This window comes from Biomphalaria glabrata, chromosome 8 (genome assembly GCF_947242115.1).
Source record: "Biomphalaria glabrata chromosome 8, xgBioGlab47.1, whole genome shotgun sequence".
Classification (NCBI taxonomy): Eukaryota; Metazoa; Mollusca; class Gastropoda; family Planorbidae; genus Biomphalaria; species Biomphalaria glabrata.
This window is the reverse complement of record NC_074718.1, coordinates 7,293,061-7,305,781: the sequence shown is the minus strand read 5'-3', so window position 1 is coordinate 7,305,781 and position 12,721 is coordinate 7,293,061. Positions and strand designations below refer to the sequence as shown.

At 34.7% G+C, this 12,721-nt stretch overlaps 1 protein-coding gene across 1 annotated transcript in view; it reads right to left on the bottom strand.

Moving 5' to 3' along the window:
* The window catches only part of LOC106065343 (gamma-aminobutyric acid receptor subunit alpha-2-like), a 124,771-nt gene extending 112,584 nt beyond the window's left edge, over positions 1-12,187 (bottom strand). Inside the window, exons 1-2 of the mRNA XM_056039589.1 lie at positions 11,676-12,187; positions 9,667-9,832 (exon numbers count right to left, since the gene is read on the bottom strand). Of these exons, the coding sequence (XP_055895564.1) occupies positions 9,667-9,734 (68 nt within the window). The 5' untranslated portion in view covers positions 9,735-9,832; positions 11,676-12,187. The remainder of the gene's footprint in view (positions 1-9,666; positions 9,833-11,675) is intronic.
* Between the last annotated feature and the right edge of the window lie 534 nt (positions 12,188-12,721).

Here is a 12,721-nt window from a genome sequence, read left to right as displayed (position 1 = left end):
GAAATGTGTCCTACAATTTGTGCATTACACCAAACAAAAAATCATTATAAGAAGCCAAAGTGTACATTCACACCAGACTCACTCATCATTTACATGATTGTTCTTATTTAATGATTTGATTGCTAAAAGTAAAAGAGTGTATGTGTCTGTTTGTCTTTGCTATCGGTGTCTTGTGTCTCTTTTGTGGTGGTAAAATCACAAAATCCTGACACAAAGGGTGATTCTTTATTTCGAGGATCTTGTTAGCTTTTTTTATAGATGCTTGCCTCAAACAACTGCCCAAATGGGGTTTGTTTTTTGCAAATGATTTTACCAGCATAAATTTCTATGAAGAATTTTACTGTTGTTTTTTTTTTCCCTTCATTGTAACAAGGGAGAATATGCGATTTTTATTGCGATTGTATTAAGTGTTTTTTTTTTCTTTAAAGAAGATCTATTCTAGATCAAGAGGATTTCTGTAGACCCCAAAACTATTAAACTATTGAAGTACAAAAGGTTTTCCAAAGACCCCAGTACTATCAAACTCGTGCAGTACAAAAGGTTTTCTAAAGACCCCAGTACTATCAAACTCATGCACTACAAAAGGTTTTCTAAAGACCCCAGTACTATCAAACTCATGCACTACAAAAGGTTTTCTAAAGACCCCAGTACTATCAAACTCGTGCACTACAAAAGGTTTTCTAAAGACCCCAGTACTATCAAACTCATGCACTACAAAAGGTTTTCTAAAGACCCCAGTACTATCAAACTCATGCACTACAAAAGGTTTTCTAAAGACCCCAGTACTATCAAACTCATGCACTACAAAAGGTTTTTTAAAGACCCCAGTACTATCAAACTCATGCACTACAAAAGGTTTTCTAAAGACCCCAGTACTATCAAACTCGTGCACTAGAAAAGGTTTTTTAAAGACCCTAGTACTATCAAACTCGTGCACTACAAAAGGTTTTCTAAAGACCCCAGTACTATCATACTCATGCACTACAAAAGGTTTTCTAAAGACCCCAGTACTATCAAACTCATGCACTACAAAAGGTTTTCTAAAGACCCCAGTACTATCAAACTCATGCACTACAAAAGGTTTTCTAAAGACCCCAGTACTATCAAACTCATGCACTACAAAAGGTTTTCTAAAGACCCCAGTACTATCAAACTCATGCACTACAAAAGGTTTTCTAAAGACCCCAGTACTATCAAACTCGTGCACTACAAAAGGTTTTCTAAAGACCCCAGTACTATCAAACTCATGCACTACAAAAGGTTTTCTAAAGACCCCAGTACCATGTCAAATACATGTCACAAAATGTTTTCCGTAAACTCCAGTACATCACAGCACTTATATATGTAATAAGATTGAACTATGTAATGTTGGGACTCCACCTAATAATGGTGGTTCCAATATTAGATTCTTATATAGCTTTACTGCAGGTCCTATCAAGAGTTAGCGCCACCAAAGGCCGTGTTTTGGTCTCGAGACCTACTAGGATCACACGTGCACTTAAAAACCGTGTTTTTTTTGTAAAGACGTATTATGTCTTTGTCCTTGTCCTAGACACGATGAAGGAGACCAATGACAGAGACACATCAGAACACTAAGACCCTGTCTGTATTGCCTGACATCAAAACACTGAAGGGAAGACACACTACACCAAAACTAACATGTCGTGAACATTTTTTTAATACATCTTACGAAAAGTGTTTCCCAAAATTTTTCCTTAACGGAACAGTTAGCACATTCTGAGTATTTAGCGGAACACTTTGCACATTCTGAGTATTTAGCGGAACATTTCGCACATTCTGAGTATTTAGCGGAACACTTCACACATTCTGAGTATTTAGCGGAACACTTCGCACATTCTGAGTATTTAGCGGAACACTTCACACATTCTGAGTATTTAGCGGAACACTTTGCACATTCTGAGTATTTAGCGGAACACTTTGCTTATTTTTTAGAGAGATTTATTCCCAACAAAGTCAACTAGTCAATTATTCCAGAAGTAAGTACAACACCTATGTAGGCCTTGCGGGACACAAGGGTACGCCGGAACACACAGCTTCGGAGACACTGACTTATAAGCACATTTAGACACAAAGAATTTTAACTTTATATAATTTTAATTGGTTGATAATTGGTAAAAAAAACCAATATTTCAACATATGTATAAGCAAAGGATATTTCCACTGGAAACTAGTCTGCATATTTTTAATATCAATAAACATGTTCAGACATACTAATATTAACCAGCCATTACATAATTTAAAGCAGTTCGCTTATTCTTTTAATTATTCAATAATACTTTAGATATTTAGCCCAATGCCTGGTAAATCAGCTCAAAACGAAGGAAATGAAATAGTTTCAGGGTTTGAATGGTGGAATACAGGTCACAGACTATTCACTTAATAATCTTACTTTGTCTGATAGGCACGTGCGAAAAAACCCAGATTGGAGTTTATTTACCTATGAGTTAAGCCCCTGTTCAACCCTTCTCTCTTGTACCTCGTCCATGCTCTGGTATTAGCCACTGCTCCAGTCTCATTCACCCCCGGCACACTCAAGCACACACTTTCTCTCTCTCTCTCTCTTTTTCTCTCTCTTCTCTCTCTTTCTCTCCCCCCCCCCCTCTCTCTTATACTGTCTAATATTTTCTCCTTTTCCAATCTCTGAGCGTGAATGGCCCACCAGGTCTGGACATTGTTTGGACAAGATTCTCAAAGATGATGGACATCATTTTCGGAGCCTTTCTACTGCGCCGCGAACAACTTCCGTTAATTAATATCTTTCCTCCCGTACTCCCACCCCACCCCAAACTCCCCCTCCCCCGCTTCTACTGCTGCAGTATGAGTCTTGGAAGAGTAACGGGTGGAAAAAAATAAAGCAATATATTTCATATAGACTCAAAAAAAAAAAAAACATTCGACACAGTTCCACATGACTGGTTTAACAAACCCACAGAATTCACGCAATATTAAACAGGTCACTGCAAACGGGTGTATGTAAATGGAAAATAAATGGTGACAAATTGAATTATGTCCATAGAGAACAGCTACTTCTGTATTATCGACCTACACTAAGGATTCATTCCATTATACGGTTTACGGTGTAATGAGTGATCTAAAACTATTAGCCGTGAGGAGAATTCAATGTTAAAAACAAGTTTGGATGTTATATCGAGTTTTTGAAATATGGTCTGTTGGGTTACTAAATTCAAGACTTTTATTTTATTTGATTTTTTTTTGTGGTTGTTGATGTGTTGTTGTTTTGTTGCTGCTATTGTTGTTATTGTTTTAGAGGTTGTTGTTTTCGCTTTTGTTGTTGTGTGTAGCGGTTGTTGTTGGCTATGTTTTTGCTATTAAGTTTGAAGACTTTTTGATTTCTGTACTAGATAAAGAGAATAAAGTGATCACCAATTGGAATATTTAACAGCACGAACTTGTTTGCTGATACTAGATAAAATGAGTTTTTATTTTTCTCTCTTTCTCCTTTTCATTCTCTCTCTCTATTTCTCTTTCTCTCTATCTCTCTCTCTTTTTTATTTTCACCGTTTCTTTCTTTGCTATAGTTTGTGTGGGTAATTATGTTTATTACTGTCTCTCTCTCTCTCTCTCTCTTTTGTCATTCTGTCGCTCTAAATTCTTTCAAACATTATGTCTGTCTCTTTTTTTTTTAAAATTTATATTTACTTAATCTGTCTGTCTGTCTGTCTGTCTGACTGTCTGGGTGGAATCTTGTATTTCTTCAGTTTCAAATTTTCGGATCAATTTATACATTTGCATAATTATTCATTGTCGATAACAACACATGAACCGATAAAAACAAACAATTAGTTAATCAATTAGTCGTAATTAAATTATATTGTTTAATATAGATAATGCGCTAAGCTGAAAGAAGCCTTGCGCAGAGACTTAGGTCTTTCGGTAAAAATTTTAAACTAACAATAGACTATAATTTTTTTCTTTGTAAGTACATGATAATCTCGGCACTTATTTTTTACAAAGCTTATATCAACTCTCTCTCTCTCTCTCTCTCTCTCTCTCTCTCTCTATCTGGTAAAAAGTGTGGTCTAGATACATCCAAAATTGACAGTATTGATGATTCACAATATTTGTAGCGATTTCACTCATTTTTTTAATTTTATGTATTTTTTAAGTATACATGTTCCCACATGTTCCAATGCTTGTTGCCCTAGTATATTCCCATCGAATTTTCCCAAAACACATTGAACTCGTTTTCCTTTCATATCCTCCACCAACACCACCCCTCTTTCAACATCCCGAGATGCATTATGCATTCAATTTTTTAATTATTTTGTGTGTGTAGTGTATCATTGAGAACTAAGAAGGAAAGGAATGATCGAGATGGATTACTCGAGGACAGAGAATGAAAACACACACATAGAAACGAATCCATCCATCCAATGGCCGCTACAGCCCATGGAGGGCCCTGGCCTGCTTTAGCACATGTCTCCATTCTAAACTATCCTGTGCTTTACGTCTCCAGGCCCGGACTTTTAGCTGTTGTAGATCTGCCTCTAAGCCAGGGGTTCTCAACCTGTGGGTCGACACCCCTTTAGGGGTCGATTGACGATTTGCCGGGGGTTGCCTAAGACCATCGAAAATGTGGATTGTTATTGTCTACTCTTCTATTGCTGTATGTGTATTTGGGGGGGGGGGGGGAGGGGGGTCGCGGCAGAGTGGGGGAGTGTAAAAAGGGGTCGGCGAGCATAAAAGGTTGAGAACCGCTGCGCTCTAAGTCATCAGGCCGCCGTACTCGTGGTCTGCCTTTGGGGCGCCTGCCCTTTGGATTTTGCCGGTGAACAATCTTTGCACCTCTGTTCTCTGGCATTCTTTCGAGGTGACCTGCCCCCAACGTAATCTGTTCCTTTTTATTTCCGTCACTAAGGAGAGGTCTTCTTATAGCTGCTATATTTCTTAGTAGATGCACAGTGGCGTAGTAAGCGTGGCGCGAAGGGGTTCAATGAACCCGGGCCCGCGACCATTAGGGGCCCACTACGCTTTGGCCCATGACTCTTGACTAGTTGTGGCCCACATGAGAACTTGGGCTTGGGGATAACACCAAAGTGAAAAAAAAAAGCACTTTTTTGTAAAAACCGATTTTAAAAAATAGAATTTAAAAAGCTCTCTCAAAATATCCTGAACCTTGTCCCGGAATTTCTATGAATTTAAAAAGCAGTGTTTTATGCTTCAATGTAAGGATTCGCTTTCCATCCGATTTTTTTAATTGTAATGGTGGCTAACCCTAATCGTGCGTTTGAGGTGACAGTCGTCTCCATATCGTCCCATTCTTTTTTTTTTTCCTTGTTTGTTCATAAACTTATTGGTAGTATTGCAGGAATGGTGTGTGTGTGGGGGGGGGGGGATAGGGAGAGTTTAGTTAAGAAGTAGGGATAGTCCTGATTGTCACTAGTTAAAATTTCGATACAGCTGCAAATTATTCAATTTTCTCAAAGTTTAATATGTTTTTATTTGTTTTGTATTTAAAGTATGTAAAGTCATCGCTTTATTTCGTATAATCTATATCGTTCTCCATAAAAGAGGCACATAAAGCCCCAAAAAGAGGCAAAGAAAAGAGGCCTAAGGCCCAAGGATTCCTATGATGATAAAGCTAAAACTGAATAGCGCAAATTCTGAGGTTTCCTTTAAAAAAAAAAATAATAATATATGAATGAACAGAAAAAGTATACAATTGTATTGTCTTGTTTGTCGCTAGTTTTCAACCTCATTAGTGAAATGTGTATATATACAGCTGTGATCTAAATAGTCTGCTTTGTGAACTTTGTATATTGGTATGTTCTCTATAACATTATATAGATCAAGTGTTAAATGCTTAGCAAAAAAAAATAATAATAATAATGAACCAAAAAAAAAAAAAGCTGACATCTTGTCAGTCTGTGGTGATTCTAACAACTCCTACTCGGTGTCAACTGAAGAAGTTAAGTTGTCCCTAAGTTTCCCCCAATAAGTTGTCCCTGGGTTTCATTGGGGGGCTATTACCGCCAGACCTAGACTTACTTGTATTCACAATCTACTTAGATCTAGTCCACTTAATTACCCATGAGCTCAATGCAATGCTGTTAGGTTTCAATTTCGGTTTGATGAAAATTTGTTTTTGACAATGTAAAACCTTTTGAACTACAAAATTTTTTTTAAAAAAGAGGACAGGTTAACATCTGGAAGCAGGTGTAGTTCTGCCAACTGGTGGAGGTTTCTCCGATGGTGATGTGGAGAAACGGTCGGATTAATAAAGTTCTTTTGTATCTGTAGACAAAGGCGTGGCTTGCAGAGAGAGGTTAATGAAAATACAAAGTTTGGAAAGGACAAAGAAAAGTCAGTTGTAGAAACAACTCTAGTTGAGTTAAGTTGCAGAACCTGAGCCATTTGTAAATTTAGTTGTAGTAATGAGCTTGAAGTAAGAGAGTTAACGTGTTTAATTGTATTGTACAGTGTGTCTTTTATTGAAGTGATTCCTAGTTCCAGAATGAAAGCTTTATTATTTATTGTTAAACCATCTACATTGTTTGAATTAATAGTTTGTATTTGAATCTCCAGCATGACGATCTTATTAGAGTGCTCAGTAATTGTTTAAAATAGAAATCGACACTAACTTATAATATCCGCAACGCATTGTCTGATCAACAAAATCTCCTCGTGACATCAAGACGTCTTCACAATGAAACACTCAAAAACAAAAGATCGGCACAGTGTACGTCTAGAGGTTGTGACAAAGCGTGCAAACAGGATTATCGACAAGCCTCGGCCTGAAACCGTCCGCATTAATGTATCAAGAGACTTGACAGGTTTTAGATCTTGTTCTAATTTAGAAATTTTTTGCAATTTTCGAAACATTACTGAAGTTGACGTGGCTATAGACAATAAAGACATCTCAACATCTAGACAGATACATTTCATAACAATAATAATACAATAATGTCTTCGATTAAAAAGATTAAGGATGAGTGCAGTATTTCACGTTGACCCCAGTTCGACCTACATATTTTGCCTTATGACAAGACGCTCTCCGCTTGGGATCTAGTAACGTTTTCTCTTCTGCCATCTTTCTATCTCGCAAAAGAGACTCGCCTTCAGCATGTGGCCATCCCCCAAAAACTGGATACGTGCCAGGCAGCGCATCATACAATCAATGACCTAAGGAGTCTCAGACATGCAGTGTAGTCTTGTAGCACTGTTCATTTCTGGCCCTGCTAATACAACCCAATCACCGGTAGATCGTGTATGCTAATTGTACAATAATGGATGACAACTGATGAAAGATAGATCACTATGTATCAACGAGCTGTAACACATAATTGTGTGTAAATCTTTTCTCACCTTTGCTCTTTACTGGACGGTTTCATAGATAAAGAATACATTCTTAATCCTAGTTATAGCGTGCATCATAACAGTGCTATAGGATATTTTAAATCTTAATGCCAAATGTATTTTCTAGGTCATGTTTACTTATGATTTGTTTAGACACTAAAAGATTTAAACTCAAGTTAATATTTATACACAAGAAGTGTATATTTATATTTGTATTCATTGTTAAAGTGTATGCTATAGGGCTGACGTAATGTTATACAGGTGTCATATGTGAACTGATAAACTGGAACAGTATTTTGAAACATAATGATTGATAATAAAATCACTAGCCAAGAAATTCAACATAAAGTTTCACGCGTATTGAGTATTTTCATTATAAACTACAAGGTCAAGGACGCTAATTTTAAATTGAATGTTGCCAACTCAATTGTAAAACAAAAATCAGCTAAGAAAAAAAAACTTTAAGAATTTGATTCTGCAGTGCTGACTGTTACGTACACAGTCTATATTTAGCTCGTCAATGACCTCGGGTTTTTCCTTCACGTGGAGAGCTATGTGGCAGAACAAAAGTAATTGGTTTGAGGTGTTGATTGTTGCTGCATTTATTGGTCAGATTTTTAACCAAGCGGCAATGAGATATGAGTCACATGGCAAATCGCCCAAAGCTTGGATTTTTCTTTATATTTTAGTTAGTCTTGTATGGAACTTGCTAGTGTAAACATGTACCTTTTGTTTTAGAACTCAGTTATATTATTGTGTAAATCAGATATTCTATTCAAGTACATTTAAATATTGTAATTATTTGTGAAAAGTGTTTTTCAAGTTCTGAATTAAAGTAATTGTTTTTAGACGAAGAGAAGTTTCTTCATTGAATACAATAAAATACTTAGATCGTATTGTTAAATAGTAACTCCTAGATCTAGATGATCCTCTTATCAACTGGCAACATTCTGAATGATCGTATTATCAACATAGATCTAGCTACTTCTATACGATCATCTTATTGAAAGATTATTTCAAGATCCTCGGCAATCATTATCATTGATGGTGTGATACAGGTCAAGATAATCTACAACGTGACATTCATCATAGCATCTTCATAGATCTTGACATCTGACATCCACAATCAAGATTGAACGTGACATCTGGCACCATCTTAGATTGTGACATCAGACACCATTGATGATTGTGACACTGACAATGTGCTCAAAAATAATTAACCTTTTTTCAACAAAATAGCTTATAAACGTTCATTTATTCTGTACACCAGATAGACTAAAAAAACAACAACTAGCTACTTTAAATTTTTTCCAATTTGGACATCTTCAATGCAATGAGAAGACTATAACATGACTTCTATAGAAGAAAAAAAAATGAAGTTAATGAAATTCTATTAAACTTTTGGGTAGCCTTAACAGAAATCAGAAATAATAACACTAACTATTGCCTTAACAGAAATCAGAAATAATAACACCAACTATTGCCTTACCAGAAATCAGAAATAATAACACCAACTATTGCCTTAACAGAAATCAGAAATAATAACACCAACTATTGCCTTAACAGAAATCAGAAATAATAACACCAACTATTGCCTTAACAGAAATCGGAAATAATAACACCAACTATTGCCTTAACAGAAATCAGAAATAATAACACTAACTATTCCATTTAAAAGAAGATCATTAGTTTGAGTTGTTCAGTTAAGTGTGTAGTTAAAAAGATCATTTGAAATAAAAATACTTTGACGCCTAACGGTAAGTTCAAATGTTAAAAATCGAAATGTTATGTTGACCTATTCAATGTTATAACCTTGTCATGCGCACCGCCATTCAAGAAAGTGCAGAAGGTGCGCACTGCCAGAAACCAGACTGAGAAGGATGTTGACATGAGAAGGAATAGACCGCATTCCGCCCAAGTCTTGCGCTCATGAAGAGGCTGTGCTCAAGGCAGACGTTGTTCTATGTATGTGTGATGTCCCCTTGCAAATAAACATCTATATCGTTGAGTTGCCTCCCTTAAGTTATTACACTATGTTGAGTGGAAATGTCATGTAAAAATGAGAAGTTCAAATATTGAGTTAAAATATTCAGTTAAATGTTGACCTAAAATGATACGTTGCAAAGTTCAATTTAAAGGCTGAGCTGAAATGTTAAAAAGAAGAAGATAGCTCTATGTTGCAAAACGTAGTTGAAATGTTAAACTGAAATGTTATATTTAATAAATTCCAATCATTCCTTTATATGTTGTTATGTTTGTTAATGTTGTCAAGTATTATATTCCTACCAAACAACTAGAAAAGGAAACATTTAAGAGGCTTGTACTCACAGCTTGGAGGTCACTATCAGTGTCAAGAGTAAGCATTCAGTTCCAGGAAAGGAAATTTTTCCAGTCATTGTTTTTAATCTTTTTTCTATCTCAGAACTACAGGCAAGTTTATTTATAGGTCAGTTTCGGGAATAGCCGATCATGTGACCCGGACATTGATGGAGTTCTGAAAAAGATAAAAAAATACAAAAAGTCTACATGCTTCATAAAAGAAACAAAATATTGGAGAACATACAAAAATGGCATTCATGAAAAAGTACCTAACATATTTATCTTTAATCTGTATCTTATATTTATCTTATATCTGCATCTTATATTTATTTTTAATCTGTATCTTATATTTATCTTTAATCTGTATCTTATATTTATCTTTAATCTGTATCTTATATTTATCTTTAATCTGTATCTTATATTTATCTTTAATCTGTATCTGATATTTATCTTTAATCTGTATCTGATATTTATCTTTAATCTGTATCTGATATTTATCTTTAATCTGTATCTTATCTTTATCTTTAATCTGTATCTTATATTTATCTTTAATCTGTATCTTATATTTATCTTTAATCTGCATCTTATATTATCTTTAATCTGTATCTTATATTTATCTTTAATCTGTATCTTATATTTATCTTTAATCTGCATCTTATATTATCTTTAATCTGTATCTTATATTTATCTTTAATCTGTATCTTATATTTATCTTTTATCTGTATCTGATATTTATCTTTAATCTGTATCTGATATTTATCTTTAATCTGTATCTGATATTTATCTTTAATCTGTATCTGATATTTATCTTTAATCTGTATCTGATATTTATCTTTAATCTGTATCTGATATTTATCTTTAATCTGTATCTTATCTTTAATCTGTATCTTATATTTATCTTTAATCTGTATCTTATATTTATCTTTAATCTGCATCTTATATTATCTTTAATCTGTATCTTATATTTATCTTTAATCTGTATCGTATATTTATCTTTAATCTGTATCTTATATTTATCTTCAATCTGTATCTTATATTTATCTTTAATCTGTATCTGATATTTATCTTCAATCTGTATCTTATATTTATCTTCAATCTGTATCTTATATTTATCTTTAATCTGTATCTTATATTTACGTTATTTCTACCTGTGAAGAAACAAGTTCCTTTTACGTTGACAGTGCCTTTTAATTGTGGAACATTTCAACATAACATATATACACGGCAACGTTATGTACAGATACCCAACTTCACTCGCTGATTTACTCTCTTCTTGTTTACACATTCGTCACTTCCCGCAAGTCCCCTAACTCTCCGATACCCAACACTTGACCGTGTGTCACGGTTGACCTCACACAGTAACCGTGTCGCAACACTATCTTATATTAATGATGATCGTAATTTATATTTATGGCGCTTTTAATTTATGTTTTTTGTTTTTTGTGTATCTTATATTTATGTTTTTGTATCTTATATTTATGCCATTTGTATCATACCACTATCTTATCTATAAATAATCTTTATTTTATCTTTTCTTAAATATATTTTTTTTTTTAGGATTTTAAGGACGTTCTTATGTCTGACCGAGTAGGCTCTACCGTCCTCCCTGGTAGGCCGTCATGTAAATAAAAGCCTAGTTCCATACATGGCCACTCACAAACTAAATAAGATCTATTACTTCTGTTCAGCTTTTTAAAACTGTACAAAGTCCCTCATACTGTGCAAGATCAATCAAATAGTAGGTCAACAAGTAAACGCTAGCGTTTGTTTTAAAGAAATCAATACAAATAATGTATCCAACTTCCTATGCTTGTATAATTCGGCGCTAACAAAAGTAGATATACCATAACTTCATGACGTTTCATCGTAAAATGTTTATTTAACGATATTTTTTTTTTAGATTTGACCTTTGACCTCTCTTACTATTTTCATTGCTTTGATTTGTGAAGCGTTGAGTAGAGGGTCCTTGTGACTTAAACCAAGAAAACTTGAAAAAAGCAAAATGTGAATAATCTTACCTTCTGCTCTGTTTTCTGAAACGTTGTTGTCACGTGGTCTTCAGCCACGTGCCTCGGTGTTTACAATCAAGTCACGTGATCCGTGCACTCACATGGTACAGTAATCCAATGAAGGAAGTCTACACTATAACTCAAGCTAACTTGCGCAGATGACAACTCACCCTGTGCAAATGAGGCTACCGTATGACAAAGTTACGCCTTGACATAGAATGAAAACATCAAGATGGCATTTTACACTTTTAAAAGCATGTCCGTCAAGCCGACACGAATCGCTGGATCAATAGGTTGAAATTAGAGAGTCACAACTATAAATACATCTAGAACTTTCACTTGAACTGATATCACTTCGCTAACTTTTCCTGTAAATGACAGTGTCACTTGTAGATGTCATCACTTGTAGATGTCATCATCTTTAAATGAAATATTTTGAAACTAAAAAAAAAATTCACGACCTCGACTCTTTGTCAACTAAAACGAAACAAAACAAAAAAAAACAAGGGACGCTATCCTTGTGAAAGAGGAGAGAGTTATCTGCTCGTGCTGCTAGAACGCCCGAGAGAACGCATCGCGTTGCTAGGGGGGTCGACAAAAAAGACAAGACTAATCCAAGTTCCAACACGTGCAGTCGTCTAGTGGAGCACTTAAGCTTTTCATAGGTTTGTGGTTCTTCAAAAAAAGAGAGAGAACAAGAGAAAGTGATATATATATATATAGAGAGAGAAGGGGGTGTGATACATGTTTTAAAATGTATTGATTAACTGACATATATTATTTTAGTACTTGTAGACACATAATACCTATATAAATTAAACATATTACAATTTACATGTTTCGTTTTATAGCTTTTATAAGAAAGCTTTATTTATTAGTATACATTTTGTACAACATTTTAAAAAAATCTATTTTCATTGTTATTAGAGCATGGAATGGCTGACTCAGGCAACCCATTCCATCTATTTTATTAATGCAATTAGGATTGGTTGACTTTTGTCTAAAAGGAGGTTTAAATAAGTAGACTTTGGGGAAAAGAAAACAAATTTCTTTCA